Source organism: Gallus gallus, chromosome 22 (assembly GCF_016699485.2).
Source record: "Gallus gallus isolate bGalGal1 chromosome 22, bGalGal1.mat.broiler.GRCg7b, whole genome shotgun sequence".
Classification (NCBI taxonomy): domain Eukaryota; kingdom Metazoa; phylum Chordata; class Aves; order Galliformes; family Phasianidae; genus Gallus; species Gallus gallus.
Window position 1 is genome coordinate 2,428,533 of NC_052553.1, and position 14,757 is coordinate 2,443,289.

At 54.3% G+C, this 14,757-nt stretch overlaps 3 protein-coding genes across 5 annotated transcripts; 1 reads left to right on the forward strand and 2 right to left on the reverse strand.

Moving 5' to 3' along the window:
- Positions 1 to 1,120: 1,120 nt before the first annotated feature.
- ASH2L (ASH2 like histone lysine methyltransferase complex subunit) lies at positions 1,121 to 8,647 on the forward strand. Of its 2 annotated transcripts, XM_015297368.3 has the most exons (17): positions 1,121 to 1,383; positions 1,465 to 1,537; positions 1,608 to 1,753; positions 2,393 to 2,481; positions 2,784 to 2,878; positions 3,010 to 3,105; positions 3,231 to 3,326; positions 3,557 to 3,632; positions 4,180 to 4,197; positions 5,336 to 5,429; positions 5,524 to 5,741; positions 5,955 to 6,122; positions 6,454 to 6,647; positions 6,769 to 6,861; positions 7,059 to 7,157; positions 7,492 to 7,551; positions 7,958 to 8,647. In XM_015297368.3, the coding sequence occupies exons 1-17, from the start codon at positions 1,253 to 1,255 to the stop codon at positions 8,063 to 8,065; spliced, it is 1,854 nt and encodes a 617-aa protein (XP_015152854.1). In that variant the 5' UTR covers positions 1,121 to 1,252; the 3' UTR covers positions 8,066 to 8,647. The 2 variants fall into 2 exon arrangements, with proteins under 2 accessions (XP_015152854.1, NP_001026566.1); NM_001031395.2 differs by lacking the exon at positions 4,180 to 4,197.
- On the reverse strand, positions 8,101 to 11,355 carry STAR (steroidogenic acute regulatory protein). The gene is made up of 7 exons (NM_204686.3): positions 11,238 to 11,355; positions 10,798 to 10,911; positions 10,458 to 10,585; positions 10,219 to 10,377; positions 9,777 to 9,961; positions 9,457 to 9,550; positions 8,101 to 9,370 (listed from the first exon to the last, which is right to left on the reverse strand). The coding sequence occupies exons 1-7, from the start codon at positions 11,299 to 11,301 to the stop codon at positions 9,269 to 9,271; spliced, it is 846 nt and encodes a 281-aa protein (NP_990017.1). The 5' UTR covers positions 11,302 to 11,355; the 3' UTR covers positions 8,101 to 9,268.
- A 2,002-nt stretch (positions 11,356 to 13,357) lies between these two features.
- On the reverse strand, positions 13,358 to 14,704 carry LSM1 (LSM1 homolog, mRNA degradation associated). Of its 2 annotated transcripts, none has more exons than XM_424387.8 (4): positions 14,621 to 14,704; positions 14,414 to 14,482; positions 13,837 to 13,952; positions 13,358 to 13,769 (listed from the first exon to the last, which is right to left on the reverse strand). In XM_424387.8, the coding sequence occupies exons 1-4, from the start codon at positions 14,664 to 14,666 to the stop codon at positions 13,599 to 13,601; spliced, it is 402 nt and encodes a 133-aa protein (XP_424387.7). In that variant the 5' UTR covers positions 14,667 to 14,704; the 3' UTR covers positions 13,358 to 13,598. The 2 variants fall into 2 exon arrangements, with proteins under 2 accessions (XP_424387.7, XP_046759369.1); XM_046903413.1 differs by having other exon boundaries at positions 14,578 to 14,704.
- Between the last annotated feature and the right edge of the window lie 53 nt (positions 14,705 to 14,757).

A 14,757-nucleotide genomic window follows, 5' to 3' on the forward strand; every position in this document is an offset into this window, starting at 1 on the left:
GGGGGGGGCGCGGAGCAGCTGCAGCATCAGCGGGGGACAGCGGGGGGGTGCAGAGCGCAGCAGGACGGGGCCGCAGAGCAGCAGCAGCAGCGCGGGGCGCAGTGGGGTCCGCATGACTGCACCGGGACGAGCACCGCTCGCTATTTGTAGCGCGGACCCGAGCGCCGCCCCGAGAGCCCCCTCCCCTCTTTCTCCCGTCCCTATCCACCCCCCATCCCTCCTCCTCCCCACCCCTCCCCGCTCTCCCGTCCCTCTCCCGTCCCTCCCGGCATCCCCCAGCTCTATTCTGAGGTCCGAGGGTTCGAAAAATCGTTAATTAGTAGTAGTAGTATTTATTTATTTATTTATTTCCGAGTAGGACCCCCCTCCCCCCCGCCTGGCCATCTTCTCCACGTTTACCAACCCCAACAGATCTTTCGTCTGTATTTTGCTCAGTCTTCCCTCAGATTTAGGCTGGCGTTAAGCAGCCAATGTTCTTTGGCACTGTTCATCTGCTCAGCTTTTCCCCTGCAGGCAACACCGACGCTGGAAGGAGCCTGGGGGGCTCACAGAGCTTCCATCGATTCCTCCCAGGGAATGATCGATCCCATCCATCCATCCACAAGCAGCTTTGTAGACACACATCCCCTCCTCCCCTAAATAGTCTCTACTGGGGCTGCGGGGCGCTGCCCCCACGCAGTAATGGGGCATTGTGCTGTGGAAGCCATTGGTGGTCTGCTCTGAACTCTTCCACTTTCACTCTCCTTTCCAGAAGAGGGGACCAGAAGAACCCACAGAGCCCATGTGGGGCTCTCAGACCGGTGTGACTTTCTGTGCTCCTTTCCTCGTAATCTCCGACACGTGATTCACTTTTTCAGCTGCTTCTGGGCTGTTTTCATCTGCTGTAACTGGAAACAGAGCAGGGCAGCCTGCTGTAGGAGTCCGTTCTGAGCAGAGTGGTTGGCCCACACCGCCCCCTGAGGTCCCTTCCAGCCTCAGCCACTTTGTGATGCTTTTGGCTCTTCGTCCCATTTCTTTGCCCGCTATAGGGACGGCAGCCCCGCCCGCTGGCTGGCTGGCTGCGTGACGTCACGGACGAGCAGGATGACGTCGCATCACAGCGGTGACGTCACCTCCCGCTCTTCCCGCCGGCCGCCGGTAGGGGGCGCTGCTGCCATCGGGACGTGGGTCCCACCGTGAGCATTGCCCTTTGAAGCCGGGAATCTCGCGAGAGCGGCGCTCGGGGCCAACTCTCGCGGGAGCGTCAACAGCAATGGCGGCGGCGGCAGCGGCGGCAGCGGCAATGGCGGCTCCCGCGGGGGAGAGCGCAGAGGCGGCCCCGGAGCCCCCGGCCGCTGAACCGCCCGCCCCGCCCGAACCGAGCGCCGCCGACGCCGAGAGCGGGTAGGGCGGGGGCCGAGCGCGGGGCTGGGAGGCCGCGGCTCGGGGGTGAGCCGCGCTGAGGCGTCGTTTGTGGCCTTGCAGGGGGGAGGCCGCGCCGGGGGACGCCGCCGCTGCTGCTGTGGAGACCGAAACCGCGAGCGGGAAGGATCCGATGGTACGTGGGGCACATAGCGGGGGGGGGATGAGGGCTCTGACGGCGATAACCGGCGCTGTGCTGCCCGCAGGAGGCCGCCCCGGACGGCCCCGAGGCCATGGACACGCAGGCGGGGTCGGTGGATGAGGAGAACGGGCGGCAGCTGGGAGAGATCGAACTGCAGTGCGGCATCTGCACCAAGTGGTTCACGGCGGACACCTTCGGCATCGACACCACGTATGTGTGCAGCGCCGGGCGTGGAGCTTGGGTGGCCGTGGGGTGCCCCATTGGTGGCCTTTGGGTGCCCCTTGGTGGCCCTCGGGGGTTGGTGGCCCTCAGGTGCTGCCTTCGTGGCCCCTTGGGTGCCCTCGGGTGCCCCATTGGTGGCCCTTGATGCTCTCAGTGCCCCTTTGGTGTTTGTAACCCCCCATCCCCCCCATTCTTTCAACACCAAACCACCTCCCTGCGTACCTCGGGTGGAGATTTCAGTTGGTGCTGCCTTTGCCCCCCTCCTGTCAGAGCTCACAGGTTACTCAAGGCAGGTGACATCCAGACATTCACTAAAACCTGAGGAAAATGGAAGTTTTAATGTTATTAATGTGCTTGGTCAATCTGAGCATGGTGCTGTGTGCAGTCCTGAACTTTCTGTGCAGCACTAATTGGAGCACTGTGTGTGCTGCTCAGTGAAATTCCTTTGTTAGGTAAAGAGGTGTGGGAGGAAAGAAGTTCACAGTTTTCCAGTGATAAACTTAATCTGGTGCAGTTATCATTGACCCAATAAGGTGTTCTTTATGTAGGGAAAGAGCATTCATTTCTTACCTGAGGCAGCACGTAAGGCGTACAGCAGAACTTACAAATCAGTCTGCTCTTTTCCAGATCTTGTTTGCCTTTCATGACCAACTACAGTTTCCATTGCAACGTTTGCCACCACAGTGGGAACACATATTTCTTAAGAAAACAAGCAAGTAAGTGTAAGAGCTCCCTCATGGAAACCTTGCACAAGGTAATGTTACCTGATGTCAGTGAGAGGGTTCTGCTGACACTTGCAGAAATGACCAAAGAAGTTAGCAGCAGGAATGGGCAGCTTTGTCTGAAACATTGCTGCTTTACTGCTGACTTCATAAGGTGTGGAAATGCTGTGTTTGGTGTGGGATGATGGGATAGGGCTGGGCTTGGTGTGGTGCTGTGTGTTTGGTGATCACTGTGGTTGTGTGCTGATCTTCCCCATGGAATGCAGCTTGAGCTTTGGCCTATCTTTGTTTTGAAGATCTCAAGGAAATGTGCCTTAGTGCTCTGGCCAACTTAACGTGGCAGTCAAGGACACAAGATGAGCATCCAAAAACCATGTTCTCCAAAGATAAGGTACGGCTGTCATAACAGTCATCACGTGTTAAAGACAGCTGTGGTTTCACTGAAGAGCAATTTCAGCCAAATGTTGGCAGTGTGGCTTTCAGACTCAGTTGTTAAGAGTGGATTTGTGGTTTTTTTAACAGGATATTATCCCATTCATTGATAAATACTGGGAGTGTATGACGACGAGGCAGAGACCAGGGAAGATGACTTGGCCTAATAATATTGTCAAAACTATGGTACGTAGTTGGGGTTCATGGAGGGTTTTCTGTGAGTGATAACTGCTGTCTGACACTCAAGGAGAGCAAAATGGGGAGCAATTGATAACAAATTTGGTATGATCTTGTTCTGTTCTCTGTTTCAGTGTAAAGAAAGAGATGTGTTCTTAGTGAAGGAGCATCCAGACCCAGGGAGTAAGGATCCCGAAGAAGACTACCCGAAGTTTGGACTTCTGGACCAAGTGTGTGATGGGAGATGAAAGGAGAGCACACTGATTGGGGGGGAGGGGGATGGGAGGCTGGTTTTGCTGGTATCTTATGCTCAGTGAAATAAGCATAAAGTATCCAAGATAACATGAACCTATGAGCCAGTGTTGTGCCAAGTGGTGTGCTGGAGGACTGCTGCTGGGGCTTTGTGGTAAGTTTGCCTGAATCTGTGCATCTGTTTAGCTTTGTTTCTTTCCTTTTTCAGGATCTTGCCAATATTGGTCCCGCATATGATAACCAGAAGCAGAACAACGCCGTATCCACAAGTGGAAATTTAAATGGCAAGTTCTTTATCGAGGCTCTTTATTTTTTTCCCCTCAGTGTTTGGGGCAGAGCTGCACTTCCCCAGTCCTGTAGCTGGGTGTGCAGCTCTGTCAGTGAGGGTGCAGTATTTAAACCCACTGTGAACTGAGATTCCGTGTGGTGCTTTCCAAACACACCCAGCCAGTCTCACTGTCTCTTTGCTGTTCTCCTCACTGTGAGATTTGCAAGGAGCGAGGCAAAGTATGTGTAATACATTTCCTTAAACTCACTGCTTGCGTTTTGCTGCTGTTCCTTTTTATGGAATGACAGCTGTGCTAAGAACTTTGCCTTGCTCATTAAGATTAATCTTAGTAACCGTGCTGTAGGAAAATTAAGAGCTGATGAGGTTTCTTTGTGCACAAGGCTGTGCCTTTCAGTTTGAAGCCTATTGAGTAGTAGCTAGCAGGAGATGGCTGGGGCTTTTAACAATAGGGTTTAAGCTGCGTTGTCTCCATTTCATGCACTGCTTGTTGTTTTCTTTACTGGAAGTTTGTCACATATGTGGTGCCACTTCTGTTCTTACAGATGGAGCCTCTCTGGGAGGTGAATATTTACCTTTCAGCTTCTAAAACTTAAGTATTGCTGTGTTTTGGAAAGCTTTTGTGCTCAATTGTCTTAAAAGCTAAACTGAGTTAAAGATCAGAAGCGTGTCCTGGTGTGACTGTGAGAATAATGCAAACCAACCATTTCACTTCTCAGTGTTTAACAGTTAGAAGCTTTTAGTGCATCATATTCTGCCCCACTCGACTGGCTTATGGTTCTGTTTTCAGTTATGTTGATCTCCTACTCTGTAAGATTTGACCTGATATTTTTGTCATTCTAAATTGTAATACCTGAATATGAGGGCTGTAAGCTGGTGTGATATTTGGATTGCTTGCATAAAGAGGTGATGAGAAACTGGAAAGTCTAAATATTTTTGCTAAAGCCAGTAAGTACAGCTTAGGTCATGACGTGTGTGTGCAGAATATGGCATCCCTTTGAGGTCTGAATCCCTCACAGCACAGGGGTGATGCTGATAATACAAAAGCTCGCTGTAGTTACAGCACATTATGTGGTTCTTAAAGGTGTTTATCTGCAGTACACACAAATCCCACAGTTTTCCTTGTAAATCAAGGGACTTCTTATTTAATAGTGTCATGATAAAATGCATATGCCGTTTCACACGTGAAAACACTAATAGCAGTATTAGCTTGATGGAATTTGACATGTAGCTCGTCCTGTACGTCAGGTGCTGCAATATGAAATGACACAGTACCAGTTTGGACCATACTGAAGAGAAACACCTGCATTGCTTTTCCTTTTCACACAACTTAGGCGTATTTCATTTTATAGATTGAAATATAACATCAGTGTCAGTGTTTCTGCAGCACAGCATGTCACTGGGATGACACTTCTGCTTAAAATCAGGTGGTGTTGTGCTGTGGAGTGGGTTTTCTGCTGCTTTTGCAGAAATAATCTGAGCTGTGTGACTGGAATCTCCATGAAAGCAAATAACAGTGCTGCTGTTGGGGTGTTGCTGTGCTCATCCTCCCTGAAGTCCTTTCCAGTGATAACTGTGTAGGAGACCCAATGGGCTGATGGGATCGTGGCTTTTTCTGTCCTTTTCTGTTTGTGGAGATTCCACGCTCACAGACTCTGCCTGGTCAGCAGCTGCTTAACGAGCTGTTGTTTCTCTTGGAAGGAGGAATTGCTGCAGGAGGCAGCGGGAAGGGGAGGGGAGCAAAGCGCAAGCAGCAGGACGGATCAACCACTGGAACAGCCAAGAAAACCCGAAGGTGAGGAGGGATGGAGCAGCACAGTGACTCCGTTGGGTTGGGAATGAACTGTAGCCATGGTGAGATGCCAACCTGTAGCTTTTGTGTTTCACAGTGACCCGTTGTTTTCTGCGCAGCGCTTACCGCCCCACGGCTACCCCTTGGAGCACCCCTTCAATAAGGATGGCTATCGTTACATCTTGGCTGAGCCCGACCCCCACGCACCCGACCCGGAGAAGCTGGAGCTGGACTGCTGGGCAGGAAAACCAATTCCTGGGGACCTCTACAGAGCCTGCCTGTATGAACGGGTCCTCCTGGCGCTGCATGACAGAGGTACAGAGCTTGCTCATCGTGTGCAGGCTGTGCTGCCAGCCCTTCCGTGGGAGCTGTCTGCTCTAACCCTGTGTTACCACTTACTGACCTTGCAAACATTGACTTAAGAGCTGAAAATGTGAAACCCCCTTCTTTACATTCGCTTCCTTCTGATACCGTTGCCTGTTAGGAGTCACAAATGAGCTGTGTTGTGTATCCTCTTCCCTCGTGCAGCTCCTCAGCTGAAGATCTCAGATGACAGGCTGACTGTTGTTGGGGAGAAGGGCTATTCCATGGTGCGAGCCTCGCATGGAGTGAGGAAGGGAGCATGGTACTTTGAGATCTCCATGGATGAGATGCCCCCAGACACAGCTGCCAGATTAGGCTGGTCACAGCCACTGGGTAAATAACTTTACCAAACATTTTTAGCAGGCCTTGGGTTCTAACCAGTTGGTACTCTTTTTTTTCTTCAATAATTTAAACGTTGACAATTTGGTGTGTGTGGCTTGCCCCTTACCTAGGATAAACTCTTTTCATAGGTTCTCTAAACTGTGTAGAACTTCAGTACTCTCAGGTCCTTTATGCTGTTATGTGCTTGGCGTTGCTTAACGCTTTTGTGCTAATTATAGTTGTATTTAGTAACTGAATGTAACTGTTAGCCCAACACCTGAAGGGACACGTTCTGGGGTCTTCTATGCTTCGTATGTTCACGAGGAAACATTGATTTCTGCAGGAAACCTCCAGGCACCTCTGGGATACGACAAATTCAGTTACTCCTGGCGCAGCAAAAAGGGAACAAAGTTTCACCAGTCCATAGGGAAGCACTATTCATCTGGCTACGGACAGGGGGACGTTCTGGGGTTTTACATCAGTCTTCCAGAAGATACTGAGACTGCCAAATCGCTGCCTGACACTTACAAAGACAAGGTGAATCACTTCTGGGCACTGTTACCTGTCAGGCACGCCTTTCCCAGGGCAGGGCCCCCTGAAGGTTTGCCATTCTGTGACATATCACTATTTCTGAAGTGATCATTTCCCGATATTTCAGGCTTTGATCAAATTTAAAAGCTATTTGTACTTCGAAGAGAAGGACTTTGTGGACAAAGCAGAGAAGAGCCTGAAGCAAGCTCCGGGAAGCCAGGTGAGCTCAGCACTGGTCGGTGGGGGGGGAAGATGCAGCACTCAGTGATGGGTGGAGAGTCTGCTGAGACTGCTTTCTCTTTCTGTTTATTGATGCCACATTATCCTTGCTGATAAGCTGCCTTTTGACATTACCTTGTGAGTCACGAGTAATGTGATGAAAGAACCAACTGAAAAACTTCTCATTTTACTTTTCAGATAATATTCTTCAAGAACGGTGCCAGCCAAGGAGTCGCTTTTAAAGACATCTTTGAAGGAGTTTATTTTCCTGCTATTTCTTTGTACAAAGGCTGCACGGTAATAACATACTTTCAAAGATAATGCCTAAGTCCAGCCATAGTTCTGGTAGTGCAGAGCGTGTGCACACTGGGAACAGGTCAAGCAAGCCCAGTTAAGTGAGCAGAGAGGAGAGGTGGAGTTATTGTGGAGTCAGTCCAGAACAATGCATTTGTTCACCTGTGTAATTTAACTTTGTCAAGCTCCTAATTAATGCTGTCTTTTAATGCAGAGATATATATTTACAGGTGTTTGTGCAGGGTGCTCAGGAGTGTAAGAGGGTCAGGGCTGAAGACTGGGGGGAAAAAAAGCGAGCAGAATTCTCCAGCTTTGGACTGACAAATGTTCTCTGCAGGTTTCTATCAACTTCGGGCCGTATTTCAAGTATCCCCCCAGAGATATCACGTACCGCCCCGTAAGTAACAGCACACATCTCCCTCACCTCACAGCATTTAAACAGAAGGGGACTGGGAATTGGCTGCTGGGAGGGGAGATGTACAGCAGGGCTGCACCTATCGTCATCAGTTCTTGTACTCGCAGCTTGATCGTGCAGCTGAAAGGAATGTATTTAAAAATCTCAGAGAAACAATAGCATTAAAAAAGCAGAACAGCGACGACAAAAAACCTCTTACTTTTTCCTGCCTGCCTGTGCTGACTTGTTGGTTAGACCTGGCATACTGTTTAAGGAAATGTATTTTTGCCTCCGCTGTTTTTTCAGAGGACACAATCCTCGAGTGGGCACAGCCCAGCAGGGCTGCTCCCCCCTTGAGATGTGTGTGCTGTGCACTGAGCTCACTGCCTGCCTTCTGCTCCCTTTACAGATGAGTGACATGGGCTGGGGGGCTGTTGTGGAACACACACTGGCAGACGTCCTGTATCACGTCGAGACAGAAGTGGACGGAAGACGAAGCCCTCCCTGGGAGCCTTGAAGAAGCAGGTGCAGCACAATAAGGCAACAACACAGTGACTCTTAAATCAGGTGGATTTTATTCTGGAGGAATGTGCATCACTCAGAACAATCTGTCAACGAACAAACACAATGAAGCCAATGCAGCTCTTGGCAGCAGGTGCGGTGTATGTATGGTCCCTGCTTAAGGTTCATGCACTACCACTATGCTGAGTCCAAGTAAATGCAGTTCTAGTGTGTATTGTGCTATTTGTGAGCATCTCTTGGAGTCTTCAGTAACTTACAGTGTAGCTAGCTGAAGAAGCAACGATTGTGTTGAGATAACTTCCCATCTGACAGCCTGGGCTCATAACAGACATTGTTCAGTGGGAAGGGGTGTGTGGTTGGACCCACCTGCTGTCTCTATACCTGCAGAAACAACACTGATGCTTCTGCTCAGCTGTGCTTGGCTAACTGTGAACAGTTCCCATCCAGAAGGATTGTGTTGTAACAAGACTACTGCATGTAAGACTGAAATTTGGGCTTCTGCCCAAACTGTATTATTATTTTTTTTTTACATGAACTGGCAGCCAGTTTAAAAATAAACTCTTCTTTTAAACTCTTACATTGTTTTTGTCTTGTGATTTTTGTTTTGTTCAGGTATCCTGGTTCCCTTCCTATCCTGCAAACTTAAAAGTACCTACTTCAAATCTGAAGCTAACTGTCTATGAAAGCAATGACAAGTTTCACAGGGACTCCTGCTAACGATAATCATCACAGAACTTCGAATAAATAATCTTCCTGTACAGACATGCAAAATTATATCAAATAACTTAGAGCTGCTTCACTAGGGGAAAGGATAGGAATGCAGTTGAGGTTAAGTCCTGTGTTCTGCACACGGAGCAGCACTGGCTGGCCCTGCCGTCTGAATGAAGCTCCTGCGACTCTTCCCTAATAACTAATTAGCCAAGGCCTTTTTACTGTAGACTAATAAAGCTTCAAGTAATTAGCTGGGAGATCCCAGCAACCTGCCCCTTCAGGTATGGCATTTGCTTGCACACCGAGCAGCTGCTGGCGCTGCCTTCTGAATCAGGCTCCTCGCTAATTAGTTAAGCTTTATTAGTGCTGTCTACGATTAAAGGCCTTTCTTGTTAGCACAGGCCGGAGTTGAATTGTATCTGACTTACCTAACAACAAGATCCCTACTGTTAGCCCTGACCAAAGCACTCAACAGCAGTCTGTGCACTCAGCAGCCCGCTGCCCGCGCCATGCGCTGCCGGAGGTGCTTGGCGAAGTCCACCTGGGTCTGGGACAGGACCTGGTTGATGATGGTCTTTGGCAGCCAGCCCTGCAGAGGAGCACGCAACCCATCAGCACGTCTGCCTCGGGCACAACCCCTGCCTTTACTCTGAAGCAGTTCAGTGCAGGACTTACCTTCAGGTCGATGCTAAGAAGCCACGTCAACTTGGTCTGCGAGGGACTGCCGGCCAGCGGGCGCAGCACCATACATGTGGGGCCGTTCTCAGCTCTGTATGAGGACAGGAGTGCAGCTGTTGGGCAGTAAGAGCTGACCCACCCTGCAGCACTGCTGAAGCCCTCTGAGCTCCTCCTCCTCTCCCTTCCCAAAACACCGACCGACTGCTCGGAAACGAACATCGTCACAACGCTGAGCCCTCACTGAGAGTCAGCGCGTGAATTTGGAGCTCATTAAACACCCCCCCCCCACACACACAGCCCAGGTGGTAATTCATTACCTGATAAATCCCTGCTGCTCGGGCATGGCTCCGTGCGTGGTGGACATCCCTGCCAGCACGCAGGTGGAGCCGCGGCGCCGGGAGCACCGAACACTCACAAAGTCCCGCGGCCCAACGATGTTCCCGGGCGGAGCGGCCGCCGTCTCGTGGGTGATCAGAGTGTCCTTCCCAACCCTCTGGAGGATCTGAGGGGTTCAGACAACGACACAAAGGATTTACTGCAAAAGTCAGCTGGGCGGCTGCAAGATCTGAACCCCGCGTGTGATCGCATCTGCACGGCTGACATCTCCAAAGGGACGGGTGGGAAAATCCCCGTGCCTGCAGCAGTGCGCACAGCCCTTTGGCTCTCCTAACAGCACACGGAGCAGTGTGAATGTGAACCAGGCAGCACGGCAGGCCCAGCAGGATCCTGCTGTCCCCACGGGCACCCGGCGGCTCCTACCTTCACCTCTTTGACGCTGGGGTTCCAGTCGCCCATCTGCTCCATGTTGTCCACCAGCTCGCTGTACACCGCGTCCAGGGGCTGATCCACCACCACCTCCAGGCGGAACACCTTACCCACGTCCGGCAGCACTTTGCTCAGCACTTTGTCTCCGTTGTCCTGGCAGGGAAAGGCAGATCAGCGCCACAGATACTCACAGGAGCACCAACACGTCGCCGCGCGGCCACCGGGGGGCTCACCGCCACCGTCTCCGTCTTCCAGCCCTCCTGGTCCCCGAGGATGCTGAGTGATTTCTGCAGGGCTTCCTCTCCTTGTTTGATGTAGGACATCTCCATCTCGCTGAAGGGCTTCTCCTCCAGCCTGGAGCCTGAGAGGGAGCGGGCAGAGCAGCAGTAAGAACACCAACACATCACAGCGCCAGCTCTGCCTCCATCACATACACCTCTCCGTGCCCACGACTCGGGCGGGGGCTCAGTTCCCACCACCCTCTGCACTTTCATTTGCTCAGCAAAGCACCACGAGCAGATCTCCTCCCCAGCACTGACCGGGAGGGGGCAGATCCCGGGAAGCAGCACTTACTGAGCAGGGAGCTTCGCCTGCGGACCTGGCTGATCCACGTGCTGGGCCCTGTGCTGCGGCACGACAGCTTGCTGAGCTCCTGGCTGATGGCCACTGCAGCCTGTCTGCGCAGCCCTGGGAACAGAGAGCACAACACAACGGTGCGGTGTCAGGCTGGAAAAGTCTCGCTTGCTTGCTTGTACCCAACCCCGCTGCTGAAGTCCCTGTGAGAGAAGCTTCCTCCCATTGCGATACTGGAGGACGGGAGGGATCTGTGCTGCTCAGGCTTTGCTCCGAGCAGCACACGGGGAGCACACAACGGCCTGAGAGCAGCTGAGGAGCGACCGCCCACCCCGGAGCTGCAGCCCCCCCTGAACAGCACACAGCCTCCGTCCCCCAGCCCAGAAATAGAGCAGAAAGGAGCCGTGCAGACAGCAAAACCCACAGCACGGGCCTCTCACCGGTCACGTTGCGCAGGTGTTGGTAGGAGATGGCAGCGCACAGCTTGAAGGTGGCGGGCAGCATCTCTGCGGTGCAGTGGAGCTCAGTTCTGGTGGCTGCTACAAACACTGCTGTGCCTCAGCCCCGGCGCTCGGCCTTAAATCCGCCGGCTGAAGGATGCTGGCTTGTCAGCACCGAGATAAGGGCCATCACTTACGGCAGTGCCCGGGGGGCCAAGGACAGCCCCACCTCCCCATGCATCTGCCGGGGGCTGTGGGTCGCTGTGGGTGCCAGCAGCAGCGCATGCGCACATCCTGATGCAGCTGCTGCTGCCCAGATACGTGGGGCAAACTCTGCTGCCCCCCTCTGCTGCTGCACAGCACGTGGGGAATGCAGACGGATGCTCTGCGCACGTTGTGAGGCTGAGAGCATTTTGTAGACGGCTTGCGTGGAGCTGCAGCTGAGGGCTGTGCATGCAGAGCACGGCTGCAGGGTGCATAGGGAGGCTGCAGGGTGGGGGTCCCACCCAGCCACACTCTGCTGCACTGAGGGGGCAGCCCCACATCTCCCCAGGGGTGGAGCAATAGCAGTGATAACGCTCAAGGCTGAAATGACATCTGTGGAATGAGTTACAGCCCCAGCACTGAGCGCTCCCCAAAAGCTGTGAATCACAGCTGCTTCCTTTGACGTCAGCTCCTGCACTCTGCTGCAGGGATGCTGACCTTGCTCCTCTTTGCTGTCGCAACAACTTGGTGAGGGGGGAGGTCACCCACTCGCTGTGGTGCTGAGGGCACACGGGGAACTGCAGCACAGCCTCGTGGTGCTCAGCCCTACCTGTGCCCAGGAAGGGCCGCACTGCTCCTGCCCACAGCTCCAGGATGGATGGATGGATCTGGATGGATCCTCTCCACCCCGACTGCGCGCAGCACAGCACATCTCACATGCAACGGGACGGGGTTTGGAGGCACCGGGGGAAGGCAGCAACTGAGCATCTCCTTCCCAAATCGCTGCCCTGGCAATGCAGCAGCACAGGCACAGCTCTCCCCAGCACAGAGATCTCCAGCTCTGCACTGCTGTTATCCCAATGGAGCGGCCGCCCTGAACACACGGCCTCGGAGCAAGGACATGCACTTGTTGTTGAGAAGAACTGAACTGATCTCTGACAGAGCCACCCCTTCGGCTCCGGGGTGCCACTGTTCCAGGGACACAGCAAAAACTTCAGGATACCTGAAGAACCGAGGTGTCCCTGGATGTTTGCCGGCTCCACAGTGCCACATCAGCACTTCCTCAGGTGTCCCACACCACCACCGCGCCCAGGGGCTGCAAGAAAGGGGGGTCCTGGCCCCATCCCAGCCCCCTCAGCCCCACTGCACGTCCCTTACTCACCCAGGGACCTCACTTCCCTTTTGACATTCAGCCTCTCAATGCACTGCCCGCCCCTCACACACCCACGTGTGCTCACACAGCACCCTGAGCCACGGGGACAATTCCCTTTTCTACACCCATTCCGCATCTCAGTACCCAGGAGAGGCTCCAGCAGGGGGGGCTGAAGCAGTGTCCCCTCCCTGTACAGGGATTCTGGGGTGCCCTCAGCCCCCTCCACTGCCCCAAGGCTGCTTTGAAGCTATTTGGAGAGCAGAGCTAAACCCGCATCCCCCCCCCCCGCAGGGAGCAGGCGATAAGATAACACGGGCACTGCCCAGGTTGAAAGGCAGCACCGATGCAGAAACTGACACCAATGGGAGCCCCACAACACCAGAGAGGAGAGGACACGTGGCAATGAAAGACCCCGAGCTCTCCTTTTTCCTGCCTTGCCTACAAGTGCTGAAGCCTGCAGCACCCCGTTCAGCTCAGCCCACTCAGCTCCTACCTGCCTGAGCCACACCTGTGGTCCTCCCTCAGGTTTGGAGATGCTGCAGAAGGATGAGGGGTGCTGCTGGGCAGCAGGGACAGCCAGGTGAGTGTGCTGCTTGCGAGCAGCTCAGCAGGTAATTAGCTAATGAGTGGGCACAGCTGTGGGCAAACAGCTGCACCTGTCTGGACAGGGCTGGAGGCACAGCACCTGAGCTGTCCCACGGGACCGCGCCGTGCCCGGCACCACACAGAGCAACACCCCAAACACAGGCAAAGCTGCTGCTGCTGCTGCTGAGATCAGGGATTTATTTACAGGTGAAGGGAAGCTCTCACTCAGCTCCACGCCAGGAGCCAGAAGACGCAAACCAAAAGACAGCAGAGGCGTTCAACCTCTGAACAGAAACCGCCCCTCTCCCCGGAGCGTCCAATTACCCCCGAGGAGCCCCATTGCCACCGCTCCTCCTTTTCCTCCAGGAGGAACGGAAGCCGTGATTTCAGTGCCTGCACCACGCAGCACCGCCGCCCCATCAGTACTCATCCAACGTGTCAGCCCTGGGCACCGCCAGGCCGCGCTCCTTCAGCGCCTGCACCTTCAGCTTCTCCGACTCCTGCTTGGCCTGCAGCTCCACGCGCTGCTCCTCCAGGATCTCCTCGATGGACACCTGCTGCAGCAGCGTGTCGCTCTCCTTCTCCAGGTCCTGCAAGCAAAGAGCTGCGTTAGCAGAGCTGCGGGGCGGGGGGCTGCGGGGCGCGGGGCTCACTCACGATCTCCCCCAGCAGCACCACGTTCTCTCCCCTCACGACGAAGATCCCTCGGGGGATGTCCCCATACTTCTTGCCCACGTGAATGCGCTCCACGGTCTGATGCAGCACCAGATTTGCTGATAGGAAAAAAAAAGAAAGAAAGAAACATCCCGTTTTTAACCGCTTCTTCACCTTCACAGCACCTCACCCGAAACAAACCGTGGCCCCCAATGCAGGGAGCAGCTCCTGGGCTGCGTCGCCGCACGTCCCATGTGCTGAGCACCCCATAAACCTTATGACCCCTCAAACCCTGCGGCCCCTATGGGACCCCAAAGCAGCCCCAGCCCGGAGTAATGGGGGCATCCCCGCTGCTGTGGGGTGCGGGGCAAGGAGTGGGGGGCTCCGCCATAGGCACAGGCGCTGCCCCCCATGCCTGGCGGTGGGGGGGGTGCTGTGCTCAGACGGTGCTACCCCGAGGGGAGAACGCAAGGTGGGATGGGGGGACCGCAAACAGCGCACGGCCACGTGGGTTCCGTCAGAGCTCCGCTCCGGTGCCGTACCCGGCGCTCCCCCCCCCCAAAACCATCCCCCGACGTACCGAACTGATCGATGCTGCGCAGGAATCCGATCAGCGTCCGGCCGTCCCGTAGCAGGACGAGGTGTTTCTCTGCGGGAAACGGGAAGGGGATCAACCGGGGGGGGGAACGAAGGGTAAAACCGCGTCCCGGACGCGGGAGACCCGCGTCCGGGACGCGGTTTTACCCTTCGTTCCCTGCAGTACCGACGGAACCGCGGTCGCACTCACTGTCGATGTCCTGGATGAGGCTGGCCGTGCCCGGCATGTAGTTCATGGTGGCGGAAGCGCCGCCGCGCACCGCGGAACCGCCCCGGAACCGCCCCGCGTCGGGCGGAACCCGGAGGATAAAGAAAAGCGGCCCGGAG

Bases quoted from the DNA above. Each gene is read 5' to 3' on its own strand.
- ASH2L (XM_015297368.3), top strand. From the start codon at position 1,253: ATGGCGGCGGCGGCAGCGGCGGCAGCGGCAATGGCGGCTCCCGCGGGG. The intron at 5,430-5,523 runs GTGAGGAGGGAT...TGTGTTTCACAG, and splicing joins ACAGCCAAGAAAACCCGAAG to TGACCCGTTGTTTTCTGCGC. The intron at 6,123-6,453 runs GTAAATAACTTT...TGATTTCTGCAG, and splicing joins AGGCTGGTCACAGCCACTGG to GAAACCTCCAGGCACCTCTG.
- STAR (NM_204686.3), bottom strand. From the start codon at position 11,301: ATGCTGCCCGCCACCTTCAAGCTGTGCGCTGCCATCTCCTACCAACAC. The intron at 9,962-10,218 runs GTAGGAGCCGCC...TGAACCCCTCAG, and splicing joins CCAGCGTCAAAGAGGTGAAG to ATCCTCCAGAGGGTTGGGAA. The intron at 9,371-9,456 runs GTAAGTCCTGCA...GCTCCTCTGCAG, and splicing joins TTCTTAGCATCGACCTGAAG to GGCTGGCTGCCAAAGACCAT.
- LSM1 (XM_046903413.1), bottom strand. From the start codon at position 14,666: ATGAACTACATGCCGGGCACGGCCAGCCTCATCCAGGACATCGACAGT. The intron at 13,953-14,413 runs GTACGTCGGGGG...TTTTCCTATCAG, and splicing joins GCGCAGCATCGATCAGTTCG to CAAATCTGGTGCTGCATCAG. The intron at 13,770-13,836 runs GTGAGTGAGCCC...CTTTGCTTGCAG, and splicing joins TGGTGCTGCTGGGGGAGATC to GACCTGGAGAAGGAGAGCGA.